Source organism: Harpia harpyja, chromosome 8, assembly GCF_026419915.1.
Source record: "Harpia harpyja isolate bHarHar1 chromosome 8, bHarHar1 primary haplotype, whole genome shotgun sequence".
Lineage (NCBI taxonomy): Eukaryota > Metazoa > Chordata > Aves > Accipitriformes > Accipitridae > Harpia > Harpia harpyja.
In genome coordinates, this window is record NC_068947.1 from 40,425,795 (window position 1) to 40,442,331 (window position 16,537).

The 16,537-nt window shown below is 42.5% G+C and overlaps 1 protein-coding gene across 1 annotated transcript; it reads right to left on the reverse strand.

Annotated features, from left to right (window-relative positions):
- Nucleotides 1-5,528: 5,528 nt before the first annotated feature.
- C8H3orf52 (chromosome 8 C3orf52 homolog) lies at nt 5,529-16,359 on the reverse strand. The gene is made up of 7 exons (XM_052794354.1): nt 16,157-16,359; nt 14,649-14,867; nt 11,611-11,734; nt 10,907-11,040; nt 9,958-10,028; nt 7,856-8,055; nt 5,529-6,834 (listed from the first exon to the last, which is right to left on the reverse strand). Coding segments are annotated over exons 2-7 (699 nt in total). The 5' UTR covers nt 14,817-14,867; nt 16,157-16,359; the 3' UTR covers nt 5,529-6,832.
- Between the last annotated feature and the right edge of the window lie 178 nt (nt 16,360-16,537).

Here is a 16,537-nt window from a genome sequence, read left to right on the forward strand (position 1 = left end):
ATCCTAGATGAGTGTCCCCAGCCACTGAGCAACTTATGTCTGCGGGATACTTTTCTGTCTTCCTCCTCCTTCCCTTGTCCCCTCAGTTTTCTGGTAGCCAGTGTAACCTCTCTTGCGTACAGTTTCACCAAAACTGACGTGTTCCCACAAAACATTTCAGTTTCAGCATGACGTCTTCTAATAAAAAGCCATTTAATTGAACTATTGCCAACCAGCTCTAGTAATAAAAGAAGTCTTCAGCTGAAAGACAAAGGGAGATTTAATACTTGGAGGCTTAAAAGGTTTTGGTTAATCTTTCCATTGTAAAGAAATAGCGGATGTCTCAATGAATGGCTAAGGCTCTGTTGGAACAGAACAAGGTTTCCCTTTGCAATGTCCCACTGCCTTTAGAAGGAAAAAAAGGGAAAACAACCCCAAAAACATGTACTGCCAGGTTGAACGTTTAGTTTCTTATAAACCATAATGGATCAAATAGTTGCACTGCAGGGGAGGACACCCAGGAGAAACTGGCATGATAAACACATTGACCAGTTCATCTTCCTTCCCTGTTTGGGGTTAGATTCAGGAGCTCTGGCAATGCACCCCAAGGTAATTTAAGAGATAACTATATAACTTGGTGTGTGCCCTGCTCCCCTGCCCAAACTCATTGTCCTGGAGACAGGGGTGGGGGAGCAGCCATTTCTCAACTGATGTGCTTCACAGTCTTGTGTACTTCTTTGGCTGTGTTAATACACTGAGCTCCGAGAGGCAGCAGCTGAGTCCCTGTGATTTGCTACCTCTGCTTTGTAAATAGTTCCTTTCAACAGAGAGTAAGCGATGTTGCCTCTTGAGTCACCCATGATGAACGATCACCAGAAGCCCTTTGTACCACAGAACAAAGCGCTGACAGTTAGCAGCCCAGTGTGGTTGTTTTCGTTTTTTTTATATATAAAGATGACATCAGTAAACCAAAAGTTGATGCCCGGCAGATATGTGGGTGTTTAGCAGAAAATTTTGAAGAAAGTGGGCAAGGTGACAGAAAAGGGTGTGATTAAATGAGCTCATCATTTGTACATGTGAGCGTGGGGTGGACTGTGGGGGAAGAGAAGGGGAGGGGGTGGAACTGTAATGGGGAACTTGCCAAGTAGCTGTCTAGTTTTGAGAGTTTTTGGTGTCCCAAGTAAAAACCCCAGAGTGTGGTTTGAAGACAGTCCTGGGAGAGTTGTTAGTGCAATAGGAGAGATGCCACTTCGGACTATTAAACTTGGCCTGTGAATAATGAAGGACTCAAACAAAAGCTCAAGAGTCTTCTTGCTCACTTGTCCTACCCCACTGGTAAGAGAAGGTTGATGGTAACAGCCTTTCAAAACCTGTAGACTGGAAGGATTCTGGAAAATGGGGCTGTGAGCAAGTCTTGGGTAGACCTGCCATGTTGGAATGGACAAGAGGTGCTCCAGACTTCACTCAGTGGATTTGGAGCCAGTCACTCATGAAAAGTAAGAGCCTACCTGTTCTCACTTCACAGGCACATTAGGAGAAATACTGTTGCCCTCCCACTTCTTTGCAATAGTGACTATGGGAGGAGAGTGCCATGCCCCTGCAGATAGGTAGGGAATTCCTTTTCTTAAGGAAGTCCACCCTGACTGCTCTGCTCCTTAAAACTTCTGGAATTTCTAAATCTCAAAATTTTATAAACCTTCAAATGAAAACTCAGGAATTATTTTCAGTGAAGTGTCCTCAAGGTCAGGAAATCTTTCACACCAAGCAGAATCTGAACAGACAAAATGATTTATATAAGCTGGGAAAATCTGAGACAGATTCTGCAGGAATTATGTTCTAACAACTCTTTCTCACTTCTAGGCTTGAAAAATAAAAGTGAACCCTTTAGGTTTATTAAGCCATGGAGCAGAGACCTCTGTTTCTCTTACAGAGTATGAAAGGTAGCTACGAGTGTCAGCAAGAACTCAGTAACACCCAATTAAAATACTGCTTCTGCTGCAGACAATAGCAGATACCACTATAAAGCCCGTACTTACTGGCTTTATTACCCAGTGGGTTCAAATCAAGAGCACCAGGGCAAACAAGTTTTTAACTCCTGGCTCCAAGTACTTAATCAGTTCAGATTGTCCCTTTAGATTTAATGAGTCATCCTGCTAGCTATTTAGATGCACAATCACCCTCAACCCATTAGCAAACACCTTCAGAGGCAAAAGGAGAGACAAGTCTAAACAGAGTTGGGAAGGCATTTACCCACACAGTCTTACCTCATTAATGGTTCTTACTTCTCCCCCCTCTGTTTTCAAGGAGAGCATTAGACAAGGGCCACCAGGATGGAGGTTAGCCATCGTTGCATCTCCCCGGAGGCCAGGGCCCCTTCCAGGACAGTGTCTGATGCACAGACACACATGCACGCACACACCTCGGGGTTTTAGTTGACCCCCAGACTCTACGGTCTCTCTGGCAGCTGGCCACGACTGTCCCTGCCCTCCCTTTATTCCTTTTTTTTTTCCTTTGCTTTGTACTCTGCAAATCACCCTGACCCATCCCTTTAGTTCCCACGTTAAGTCTTGTGCAAACCCCAAATTCTCTCCCCTCACATGTATTGATAATATGTCACACACCTTTAGTAACTCCCCCTCCATCCCCAGCTTATCCCATTCACTCGTTGGGTGGATATCACCCTGAGCTCACCAGGATGCTGTCTCTCCTGGGACAGCCCTGGGGGGAGCCAGGGCAGGGGATGATTTGGGCTCCCCACCTGCAATTGTGCTGCTGTGCTCCCTCCTGTGCGTGGTGACGAGCTTTTTATCACATAACCTACCACTAAGCAGTGCCACCCTCCACACGTACCAGGCGCGCACGTGTTGTTGGGTGCTCCTGGTGTCCACCCACGGCCTGTAGAGCAGGGAAATGACTGCGGATTTACAAACCGTTCTCGGTGCTATGTATATTGGTCAACACGACCACATGAGCGCACAGGCTATACCAGATTTCTTCACGTTGCAAACTTCTTCAGGGTATAATCATGTTGAAGCTTATCTCTCTCCCTCCCCCCCCTCAGGAACATTTTGCCAAAAAAGATTTTATGAATTCCAGCGAACTGTGGTACTCTACTGTCAGCCAGGATGTAAAACGTGAAGCCCCTGTGATTAACAGCAATAATCAGACAGAATATGCGGCTGTCAAAGTGCCCAAGAAGAAGGAAAATATCGCCAGCGCTGAAGAGCACCATGAATACGATTATGTCCTGATAACTTAGAAAGGGAGACTTTCTGCTCCCAAGGCACCCTTTTACTTGAATGTGTGCAGCCTTGCTAACCATCCTACCCCTGCTGCCAGGTCTTCAAACAAACATCTCTCTCTCATTACCAAGCTTACTCGTTAGGACACATCTGCCAGTCATTTCCAATGAGACAAATCTGTGCATGAAAAGGTGATCAGAGAGAGACATGGACAGGGTACAGGACTTGACAATTAAACCAGGCAGAATCAGTAGCAACTGCCATTGTAAGACAATGTTTCACTTTAGAAATTCAGGTGCTTCCTTCCTAGAAGAAACTGAGGGTGTGCATTTTTCTGGACTTTTACAGTTCTTTTCTTTAAAAAGGGGTCTTGCAGAACTACTGATAGAAATCCCCCAAACGCAATAACAACACCTCTTGTTGGGCTTTTGTTTGCTGGGGGTGTGTGTGTCTTTGTTTTTTAAATGAAAGCATAGAGCCTGCATTAGGTGCACTTACTCTTTTCCAAAGTTTCTCTGGCCTATATATACCACTATACAACGTATAATTTTGATAAATAACTCATTTCTCAAATTGCTCCCCCTCTCCCCCCGGCTTTAATGTAATACTACTTATCTTAGAGTGAAGTCTTAACAAAGTTGGAATTGAATTAAAAAAAGCAACAAACTGGAGGCAAACCAAAAATTCCAGCCCCTTAGAAGACTATGAAAACCGATGCTGCACAGGCGGTAACTGCACACCTCTCAGTAGAAGATTCCCAGGTGTTGCCCGTGATACAACACTTCCAGCTCACTCCTGCTGGAGTCTCAGGTTCGCCTCTCTGCTATGCCAGAACATAACCTCCTCATAACCCACCATCCCTCTGCAAGCAGCATTTCTGGACATGTGTGTAGGACTGAAACCAGTTATTCAACTGTTCACCAGTGCTCATAAAGTGATTATGTGCCTGTGTTCTTGCTTAAGCGTGTTTTTTTGCTCCCTCCATTTTTGTAATAAAACAATTTGGAAGAAACAGTTGAACGGTTTTCCTGATTTTAAATCTTCCTTGTGTGATAGCTGGCCGCAGCCCTCGCTTTACGGTGTAATGCCTCTGGGATTCCCACCTGCAGTTTCGGTGCTGGGGGCAGTCCCACGGGGGAATGGTTGCACGCAGCAGTGGACAGACACACTGCCAGCATGGTGCAGGCAGCGCTCTGCAGGCACCGCTGCAGCGACAAGCAGCTGAATCTGCCCAAAGTTTGTACAGATGACTCCCTGCCATGGGATTTTAAAGGGCTGGTTGTATACTCCGCAAGCTGAATTGTCAGAACTATCTTTTCTCTTCCTTTTTAACAGTGTCTCCGTTGCCTCAGTCATCAAAGTATTACCCACACTCCACCTAAAAAAAGTAACATTAAGCATTCACACAAAATATCTAACTTGATGAAATAATGTGTTTTCACACTGCTCTGTCCCTAATGGATGAAGTCATAATTAATTCACTTGGTTGGTTTCTTTTACGTGATCCATTTACCTCAAAGATATAAAACCAGAAACCACTTTTTGGTCACTTTTTGACATTTCCTTCAATAGAGTTCAAAGCTTGACTGAAGGTAAACTGTGAAGTCAGACATTTTCTGTTGAATATCACGACATCTTGCTACAACTCCACCTCCTTCTTTCCTGTGAATTGCTGGGGTAAAGGTACTGGGGCAGAGGAGAGTGGCTGGAAAAAAAAAAAAAACACAACACTTGGCTCCTTTTTTCTGTCAACTCTTAAGGCACATGGGGTATCACTATAAAGAAGCATAATTGTGGTATTATTATTCAGTTCTTAGAAACAGAATCAAGATAAAGTGTCTAAGGGCAGGTTCAGTCATCTTAGTAAGAGCAGTAAGATCAAGCAGCATCTCAAAGGCAAATTATTTCTTTGCTGCTGGTATTTTCATAGCCTGCTGCTTTTGGGACAAACAATACAAACCATGAATTTTATCCTTCCCCAATGTAAGAACCAGAAGGAACATCTCATCGGGTTCTATGCTGCATAGAATATTGCATCAAGAGAAATTATGGTTCTTACGGCCAACGCTACATCTTACAAATCAAGATGGGGTGCGAATTAACCACAAATATGAGCGCCATGTGAACTACTAATTTGGTCCCAGCTGGTTCCCAAGCTCAGTTAAAACTCAGGCAACAACAAATATGGGTTTGAGTGCACGGCTGTGTCAGATGCTTCATACAGCTTTCAGCATTCAGAACTCCGACTGTTATTTTCCAACTCAAAGAGCTGAAAGACTGGAGCTGCTGAAGAATGAAAACAATCACTTTAAGAGTAAAAATAAATAATTTAATGCACAGTAAAATTGTCAGATTACTCCTTAAATAAGCTAGTAATATTAGAAAAAGGAAAACACAATTTCCCATAACATATTTCTCACAATACAAAAGTTTTCTTAAAATAAATTTGTTTATCCAACAGTACTAACATTTACACTGGCTATAAACAAATGACAAGAAGCTACACTTTGCTAACATGGTAGTGAACCCATTCCATTCTGTGTAAAGTTAATGCTTGATTTTTAATTTTCATGTTATACCCAGTTATAGCTATAACTCTCATGCCACGTTGGCCTACATGGTCTGCTTCAGCACCTTGCTCTTGGCATTGGTCCGTCTCATCTGATCTCTTGTCAACGAGAACAACTATTTGCTGCCTTATTAAGGCAAATATCTTGCACCTGTTCATTTTTATCCCCACTGCTGGGACAGGGAGTATAATTAAGGGTATAGACTAGATTCTCTTTGAATTTACAAATGCGGGTCAAATAGCTGTCTATTCACTAGTACCAGTAGCTAATTTTTTAAAGCAAACAGCTAATTTGACCCTTGAAAGATTCCTGTGGCATTCAGATGCGTTAGTGAACAAAACATGTTTCTTCCTGATGTTTCTTCCTTCATATCCATTTCACATTACAGAAGAGCAAAATAGAAGAGATACCACCTTATCCAGGAAGACTGTAGGATGAACAAGGGAATGATGAGAGTTGAAGCTCACTTAAGAAGCTAGTGTAAAGGTCTTCATGTAATTAAAGAAAATAGAGAGGATATTTAATTTTTCAGGCTGTTTTATGAGAAAAGAACAACGGGGAAACATGGCATATGAAGTTAGCAGGGAAAAAAGTAACAGACATGAGCATGGCTGAAAGTGAGCATTAAGGATGAAGCTGTGCAGATTATTTTGGATAAGCCAAGAGAAGAAGAAAGGACCCATGTGCAAGACTGTTTAAAGCTCGTGCAGACAATCCAGATTTAATTGCAAGGCAAGACAAAGCACAGGTTTCAAAGTCAACAAAGCATGTATCATACAAGATATGTGATTTTCACAAGAGTGAAATGGGTTATTGAGATATCAAGACAACAATAAAGAAGGAGGTAGCGGTGTTATAGGAGCATAACACTGTTATACCACATTTTCCATTTACAATATTGCATCACAGACAGTATTTACAGGACAACATCTTTAGAAGTGTTTCTACCGAACAAATAGCTCCCTACCCTAGGATTACTAATAGGTAGGAGAAGCCATCTCTTGCAGGTGGTAAGGAAGATGAGGAGTATTTCCATCATTTCTCTGAAAGTTAAAACAGTACTTTGTTAGCATTAAAATGAAACTTTAGTTAGATATTTCAGCATATCTTTTCCTGTCCCTTTTACAATGCATTTTCTATGAATCCTGTCAATATATAAGGAACAAAATGATGCTGAGAATTGGAACTCATGACTTGTTGCTCTCCTGTCCCTTGATAAGAGTACCAAGAAAAGTCAATATAAGTTAATCACAAATCTTACTTATATACACTGTATGGTGATTTGTTAGCCTAGAATTATTCTGAAAGCACGTAGGTGTGGCTCAGTAAGTTGGGGGTGGGGGGAAGCAGCTCCATGCATTGTTTTCAGTAAAACTGCAAAGCGCATAGGACTTTTATACTGACATTTCAATCAAGGAAAATCTAAATGCATTGGAATCACTACCTAGTCACTGGTAGTCATTGGAATCACTACCTAGAAAACCTGGAAGAATGAACATTTGGTTCCTTTAAAAGGTCTCTCTGTGCATAATAAATTTTCCTAAAAAACTCTGAAAAGAAAAAATCTGGAGGCTTTTTCATCCTTGACCATGAGAAAAAAAAACCAAACAAACCAACCCAAACCCACAGAAATTCACTCCCAAATTACTTATCCTGTTTTACTTGGATTAAAATTTGTTTCATAAGCATTCAGACATGAATATAGAATGAGGAGAAACATTCTTAATTATTTGGCTCCCCATTATGGTACACACACATATGAGGAGATTTCCTTTGTATGCACAAAATGCAAGAGGAGATCTGAAAAGTTTGGTTGGAGTCTGTAGCTAACCAGTCTTGCCACTAGTCCCTTTCTCATCAGAGGACCAAACAGTGAATCCTAGATTATAAACTAAGCATAGCAAGATTTTCTTGAAGACTGAATATTTTACAATTTTCATAATACTGTTGTGCAAAATATATTTACTAACAAATCTCAACACCTTTCCAGAAAGGTTTCCCTCCTTTCAAGTAAATAATTCTGCTCTTTGTAAAGAAACAATCTCTCTAGTATACAGCACTTACATGTTAATGTGAGAGAAGTCGGGTCAAGCATTAACCTGTTACATTCAGATGTCCCAGGATTAAAAGTATCATCTTCATCATAAATATTTTGACGTAAAACGTTCCTTATAAAATCTGGGTTCATTGTGTTTTCCATAAACCCCTCTGTTGATGGTGGTACAGAAAATTCTAGCTGATAAAATACAGTGGAGCTTTCATTACTGAAAAACAAACAAAGTCAAGTATGAATGCCTTCGTGTCCCCACTGGATCTTTTCTTTTTTGAGAAGACTGAATTTTCATATCAATGTTGGCCTGGATTTTTTTTTAAGGTTGTTCTAGAGAAAAGCATTATAAAAGAAAACTGCCATCAAAGATTCCAGTTTCTTTCTCCCCCTCCCTTCTTAGAACAGCTCTTGACATTAACAGAAACTGGGCACATACCTGAAGCCAACCTGAGACGTTTTCAAACGCACAAAGGGCAATTGGACACATGTCCTAATGGGGTGAGGTTTTCAGCACTCGTGCTTCACAAGTACATAATGATAAGAGGTGCTACAATACCTCATGCATAGGTTAGCTAAGAACCTGCAGAAAGATTTGCTTTCCTGCTAGCAGTACGTGGGGCCACCCAGCTGTGCTCCTAACTCAGCTCTGGAGTGGGTTACGCAAACCTCCAGACTGGAGTCCATCTCTGGACATGTCATTGTTTGTGGTCTGCCAAATCCACTGACTACAATTCGACAGTTACATTTTGTACTCACAGAATGCAAAGCATCAAAAAAGTAGTTGGATGGGGTAAAAGACAAGGAGGCACAGAGAGAGAAAGAGGCATAGAGAGACAGACACACACACACAAAGCGGGGGGGAGGGATCAGCTAGTCAATACGTATGCAGAACTACAGCTTGGTACTCGATGGTCTAAATCATAATTTTTACCCGTCAGGCTAAGGAGCTACAGCTCGCACTGAAGAGAGCCGGCATGCCCAAGGCTGGCAGTGCAGGGGAGCACGTTCCCCGAAGTGCCCTCAGGACTGCCCCTTGCCGCAGCCCAAGGGGGCTCTTCCTCTGTCCTTGCTCACTCAAGGGCCTTGGGACTTTGCAAATCTACTTCCCTTGATTTTCTCCTGCCTTTCTAATCCCTTTTGTAACAGTGCTTTTTCAGAAGTCCTTGGGGAAGCTCTCTGACCGCCTTCCCTTGCCTCTCTGCTATCTCTCCATGGCAGGACCACGCTGCAGCTGATCTCTCCAGCCCCACTTCTCCCTCCGCTACTCAGCCTCCCTCCCGTCGTAAATCTGTAGTATCTCCATAAATTAAAACTTTACAGTCTCAAACACAGTAAACTCCTTAGCCTTCCCCCAGCGACAGTTTCTGCCGAGAGTAAGGTCCTCCCTCTGTTCCAGCTTGAGGCTTTCTCTTGCCTCTGCAAGGCAGGCCTGGATGCTTTTCCCCTTCTTCCCACCACTGCTACTCCTCTGGCTCCACCAGCCTTTGGTGACTGAGTTTCTTCTTCACGTGTAAGCATCTCCCACCCAGGCTAGCCTAGCCTCCACTCTGCCACCTGCTCTGCCTCTTAATCCTGTTCCACCAGTCTCTCCAACATGCTGCCTGCTTTAAGATTTGCTCCTGTTGTCCAAAATAAAGGAAGGGGGAAAAGCAGTCCAAACAAACCAGCAATGCAATATTACTGTTTTGGCTCTCATGACTTCTACGTCCCTGCTGCCTTTAACTCTTTTGGGAACAAAACAGTTCTCCCCTCCCCATGAACCCTCTTTTATTTCTTTAAGGCTCTTTAAGCCGTGTCAATCTCAAGTGGTTCCAGCAGCTCATTTTCCTTTTAATAAATATCCTTGAATATGTTTATTAAGGGCTGCACTTGGGACCAAAGACAACAGAGACAATATTAACAGCAACAAAATATTACTATCATTATATATTATTAACAACACTTGCCATTTACACCAGAGCATCCTTTGGCAGGTATTCACTACCTATATGCGTAACGTTCCCCCAAACAACCTATTTTTCACAGATTGAAATGTTATGCATATTTACATAGGCACATGTATGTCTTGTCAAAAGCCCGGAATTTTCAGATAGTTTTGGTGACAGAAATTGCTTACCTGAAATAAACCACTTGAGCTGACCTAAAGTAGCGTCCTAGAGCTGGAGATGAACTGTAGACATCTGTTAACTTGGAGAGAAAAAAGAAAAGAAAAAGAAAAAAAAATTCTTCCATTCAGTCTCTCTTTTCCCCATAAAAGAAAGTACAACAAATCATTCTTACAAGGTGTTTTAAGGGGCATAAACACAGGTGCTGAAGGCCTAATATCAGCAAATATCTGCCCTGGAAAAGGTACACAATCCCTTTTACCTTGACAGACAAGTTAATCTGTGTGTTTGAGTGGTTACTATATTATCTTAACACAATAGAGGCATTCAGGGTGGATTAAAAATATGTGCTTGTGTTGCCATGTCCAATTTACGTTGTTTGGCTTGGGTTTTTATTAGTACCAAAAAGCCTTTCTACTCTTACTTGGTAGAGGGAAGGGTCTCTCTGCTGAGACTCCCTTTCCACAATAAGCTTAAATCAGCACTGCCATGCCGGCTGAGCTTGTTTCAGCCATAACTCAGAGCTGTGATGGCTCAATAGAAATAGCAGTTATAAACCCAGGCTGCCATCTTGTACTTACAGGATAATGCAACACACAGGATTTTTAGCCAGCATTGGGTTTAGATGACCTTCACAGGCCCCTCCTAACCTAAGTTATTCAATGATTCCATGAAAAAGGCAAAGACTATGTCCCAACCGTTACTCAAATTTGGGGAAAAAAAATCAGGTGCTTTTTTTTTTTTTTTTTATCAATTTAAACTGTGTGCTTAAAAGCAGACAATTCTTTTTTTCTAGATCAGAACTTAAAATTATACTAGAAAAAGTACAACTCAGAATTTTTTGTGGACTTGCAAATGACTGAGTTGCTACACAGAGAAAGAGAAACTTCTTGTAAGGGAAAACACTGTATCTCTGTTACAAGCAGAATCAGCTTTGCCAAGAACCACATCAACACATACCCTCTTAGTAATGTCTTCAGAGAAAAGGTGTGGGAGACCACACATTAACTCCAATGTTCCCGAAAAATTGCAACGACTTCCACTACCTAGTAGTGCATCAGCATCCCAATAGTCATCTTCATCTGTGTAAACATCTAATATTCAAAAGGAGATAGAAAGGTGAGGAAAAAGTTCCAGTTAGTAGAAGTATTGAAAAAAAAACCCCTCTTGGCTTTCTCCAGGGTGGCTTTCTCACAAGTTTCCTAGGTAATGACCGATTCAAAGTGACAGAAAAAAAGTGCAAGTTGGCTGAAGAAAAGTGACAGCACACAGAGGTCAATCACCTGCCCCATTAGTGAAAGTCAGCTGCTTTGGGAGCCTGACAGGCACTGACACCACACGAGGGGATGGAAGCGATCCACTGCACTTGTTGTAATGTCATGAGCATCATTTCCACCCTCATCCCTGACTCTGTTCTCAAAACATTTTCTCACTCAGCTACAAACTGGAGTTGCCATCTGATTAGGATACAAATTGCTTGCTGCCTGCTAAAATAAAAGCCTTCACATCCACTGCTCAACATACCACCCTCTGCAGTCAGCATCCCAGTCCCTTCAGCAGTTTACGGAAGGCGTTCGAAGAATGCTACTGTTCAATTTGTGCTATATTAGATTGTACATATTGTACATTTGTATTAGAGGATGAACCAAGAGTGAAATACTTACTAGAATAAAGAAATAGGCTGATGACAATGACCAGGAAGAACACTAGAAAAATTGTAGTTATAACCATCCATAGTTCACACTTCCAGAAAACTACATTCCTGCATGACTTCCAGTGATCTCTCTCCTAGTTATAAAAGGAAAGAGTATATTGGTTAATGAAATAAGGCAGGAAAAGATATTGAAGCATGTCTCTTCTGTCACACTTAGAAACAAAAACCCCACACAGATGGGAGAGTCTCACTGGTAAGCAATGCCCTACACCAGGGGTTCCCACCCTCAACTACTGCTGCAGGTGGGAACATAGACCTGCAGAAGGCAAAGGACGTTCACAGGCAAGCTATTACTTGAAAGAGACACATATCATGTCCCATTTGTGCAGAATTTCCAACTCCTGAATTGTCCATAAAATTAAGGTGCTACAAAGGTGCTTTCATAGCTTCCAAATTTTTTAAAACTACATCAATTTGATTTGCATGTTCCACAAACTGTCCTTTTAATGTTTGCCATCTCTCCCGACCAAAAAGGTGTCTGTGGAGGAATTTCCAGAATCATTCAACTCTGCATTGATGATATCAATCTGCATAGCTCCTGGGTGCCAGCACCAAAGGAATTGGACCGCTATTAATTAGATACTATTGCATTAAAAAACACCATAAAATAATTGGAACTTTTACAGCTGACTCACTGTTTCTTCGGAAGATTGGAAACTTGAAGGCTGTTGAATACATTTAACAGAAAGTTTATTACAAATCTCACCTGTTCTAGGAGATCACAAGGAAACTCTCTTCAAAGCAATTGTGCATGCATGTATATTCATACAGGAGAGAAAGGACAATAGTTGCCTTTCATTTAATTTTTTAATAAGATTTAAGACCATGGCAGAAGTTAGTCTCTTAATTAGTTACCCCAGCAGTACTAATATTAAAAAAAACCCAACCCTCCAACTGTTTTGTTCCACAGCCAGAAGACTGAAGGAAGGGCATGAATTCATAAGTAGACCATGCTGCCTTTTTAATTCCTCCTCCTCTTCCCCATCCACCACAAACCCAGCAGTAAGCTCCATCCCCTTTTTCACATCAGTACCAGGCAAGGAAAAGCACACGCTGTAGGCTGTCTGGGCCACACGTGCAGGTTGGCAGCAATCAGCTGCTGGCTGGAGGCACTAACCCACATTACCTTCCTTTACTTTTTGAACTTTCTAAGAATCCAGCATAATAGAAAGCCTTTCACTGAATTTAACTTACATCCACTAGCTGGTTTAAAGCTTCTTTGGGGGTGGCAGATGAACAGGGAGAGAAAACAGACACCCACAGAAAGATCTTGCAAGAGTCATTTCTCCAGGAGTGGGGGCAGAGAAAGGGGAAGCGCTCTCTGCAGACACCCCTGCATGCAGAGCTTTGCTTTGGTGGAGAATGAAGGGCAAAGGCTGACTATGGATTCACTTACAGCATGCTTTCAGGTGTGATCATGTTTACGTATGTATATTTTTTATTTAATTTTTAAAATGTATTAGAAGAATGAAGCTTCAGTTTAATACTTGACACTAGCATATCATTTTGTATCTGAAAACGGAAAAAAGCCACTAACTACTGCCTAGAGTACAACTATGACATCAGCCGTAGTAACATCAGTTGAGACGGACAGCTCTCAAGCCCAAGTTTCGATTGAGCCACATTATTTAGACCATCACAAAAGTGTAATTCTTAATCACGCATAGCAAACTGGCTTGATCTCGAGTAAACATTCAGCTCCCCAACTACCCCAACACCCTCTGGCCGTTACCCATGTACATCATAAGACTGCCGGGAGGGAGTAGCAGCAGAAAAAATCCCTCCCCGGTGGGCAGGGCAGTTTTTCTGGTTAACCTGCCACCTGAGCAGTAAGCAGAGCATGATAATTTTCCAGCAGTCCCTATAGGACAGGAAGCCAATTACCAGAATCAGCAGAAATACAGCCCAAATGAAAACTCAGTTCTGGGAAGGGGAAGGCTAAACAGAAACTTAAGGGTGAAGTTTCTCAAGATAGCCAAGTGGATCTAGCTCATCCCTGCCTCTCCTCCACCCCCTTCTGTTCCTCTTTGCACCTCCCTAGAACTTGTCTGACCCTGCAGCAAGCTGATTCAGCTTACCAGACCAGAGGAGAAGTAACTGGCCCCCAATATAGCAGAGTCAATGGGGTTTTTGCCTAGCCAGTGGAATGAATCGGCCCGCGGAGGTATCAGCGGGGCTCACACAAGGAAGCAGTAGCTGTTGCTGTGCCAGGAGTGGGAAGGGAAGGCTGGCGTGACTAATACGGACGAGCTCTCAGGAGGGCTCAGCCATCCGTACGGAAAAGCGGGAAACTTTTTAGCTCTGCCACAGATAGTCCCTCTGCTCTGGAGTAAGTAATGAAAATCATTGTACGACAGTCACCTGTAAGTATATATTACTCCTCTGCCAGCATTAGTCTGTTCCATAGCTTTAAGCTAAACACTGGGAGCTATCTCTCTGGACTCACATGCTGGTCTTAACTGAGGCTTTGGGGCACTCTATTCACACAAATTCAAATTGTTAGCAACTGCAAATTACTTAAAGATAAAAAGAGAGAGAATCCAGCAGGGTCTGTTGCAGGACAACTTATTTTTGTTTTGGCAGCGCTGTTTTCTGATTAATTTGTTCTGAAAGGAAGCCTGTTTTTAATATGGGTTTCAAATTTTCTCCTTTCTGGTTTTGAGCCTAATCCCACTGACAGCACATGAGAAGAGAAAGCAAAACTGGGAGTACCAATTACAACTTTATTTCCTAAGTTAAAGTTCATAAACAGGCAAGCACAAAAAAGAAAAGCTTAAAATCCCACTCCAGTATTAGAATACTTCATTGAGAAGAAAAGAAACACGTTTAACAGGTTTTCAGCCGTTACTTTGAAGTCAATAACCTTCCTCTCTCCCTCAAACAACAAATTAAACCTCCCCTACAAGATGTTCCTGCAAAGTGTCATTTCTCTTGCTGTGTGGTATTTTCCCCAACAGCAAGCATCAAGAGAGCAAGTGAGATTCCTACCTTTCTTGTTTGAGCATTTAGAGGCTTGTCTTGCTCAGCCTCACTTTCCTCCACGTTACTTTGTTGTAATTCAATAATCTCATGCTCCTGACCAGAGCTTTGCCTTTTCGTAGCTTCTGTCTCTGCGCGAGGACCTCTGTCTCTGAAGCAAGCACGGAGGCAACTCATTTCCTTCTGGTTTCAGCTGCAGTTATGGTGAGTAACAGTTCTGGTATAAGGCTGGAGACAGTAACAGGGAGAGCTGGGATAAGTGTTCACAGGGGTGATCTCAAAACACTGATAAATAAGGGGAATTACTTGGAAGGACAAATAACGTCATCTGCACTAGCTACAGAGAAAGGGGAGGCAGAGGAAGTATCGATTTGCTTAGTTGTCAGAACTACAGCACTCAGCTATGCAATACTAGGTTTTCCAGTTTGTCTACCTGACTGTACCAGCCCTTGACAAGCAGGTGACTAAACCTTCAGCAATGTTGTCATTTGCTGTGGCAATTTTGAGAGGAACCGGATTGCTTTCCCTGCTGCTGTCAGCAGAAACTCTAAAATACTATTGCTGTTATCTGCACAGCTAAACAAACAGATGTGGTTCTGAACAGCACAAATTGAGTAAAGGATCACATAGATTGTGGTTTGGTTAGGCTGTGAAGGGAACTTATAACATCCATCAACACTTCTAATTTTAGTTTCCCTGTATAGCCAATAAAGAAATGAACACTACTGACCTTCATGCCATGAATTGTCCTCTCTCTAGCTGTTATGCAGCCTAAAATCACATCTGGTGTTAAAGAACCATTTATGTCTATTCACATACTATCCAACCTAAACCTGAGAAGCTCCTTCCATGCAAAAAACCAGAAGGACAGATCTGAAAAGAGGAGGAAGCTGGCCTTCAATTTCAGCCTGTGCTCTACAGGGCATGTTTTTATGAAGCAAATCATGGTGTGAGTTGAGGTCTGGTCTGCACTAGCTTCCCACATGAACTCTCCCACACTACTTAGAGTCACTCATAACAACTTACTGCAGCTGGGGGCTGATTCCTCCCCCCGCCTCCCCAGTATCCTTCATCCTACCTCCTCTCAATTTCGCCTGTTCTGATTCCATCCTCGTGTTTCTCCTTCCTCCCCACAGAGCATCTCTCCCGTCTCTGGATCAAAAGGGTCCGGCAGGCAGCCAGTAACTGCACTCTTGCTCACTCTCTTGTCCCAGCACAGAGAAGATCATGCATTAAGAGGAAAACAAAGCCTCTCTCTCCAGCTCCCTCCCCTGCTGGCTGAGTATCCACTCACAGCACTGCTCCTTTTTCCTGCCAAATGCTGAGGATGCTCCCCCCCCCCCCCCCCCCATTTTCTCTTTGTGCAACCCTTCTGGCTACCGATGCCTGGAGCACTCCCGGGGGTTCCCATTCCCCATGTCATGTCACAGCCATCCAGCCAAAGGCATTCCATGAAGCTGAGCACACGGCTTGGTTTCATTCAGCAAATAACAAGAAATACAAATTGCATACCCCACCTTTTGGTTCTGGAGAATCCTTAAAACTCCGGAGGACTGAGGATGAAGCTGAACAGTCATCAAGATCAAAACGTGTGTCTGGATCCACAAAATTTTACCTGGGACATCTTCATGAGAAAAGCCTTTACCTGCTGTTTCTCAGTACTCTTGCTGAGATGAGCTTCATTTATTTCATTTCCACTCACAGTAAAAGACCTTACCTTCCTACTGAATTTTCTGAAACCAAACCAGTTGGTTTTGTTTTTTTTTTTTTAAGTCAAGTGAGTTAATGATTATGGATCTCGCCCTGCAAAAGCCAAAGTCCTTTTATTTACATGTGTGAAGGAGCTCCTTACAAAGTCTTGAGTTTCTTTCGTCTGGTGATCGGACTTCCACACTTGG

What these genes read in the sequence shown, in the direction of transcription:
- C8H3orf52 (XM_052794354.1), bottom strand. Translation starts at nt 14,816, where the DNA reads ATGAGTTGCCTCCGTGCTTGCTTCAGAGACAGAGGTCCTCGCGCAGAG. An exon ending in CAGCCTATTTCTTTATTCTA is followed by an intron (nt 11,041 to 11,610) that starts GTAAGTATTTCA and finishes TTTGAATATTAG; the next exon opens with ATGTTTACACAGATGAAGAT. An exon ending in GCTCAAGTGGTTTATTTCAG is followed by an intron (nt 8,056 to 9,957) that starts GTAAGCAATTTC and finishes TTTGTTTTTCAG; the next exon opens with TAATGAAAGCTCCACTGTAT.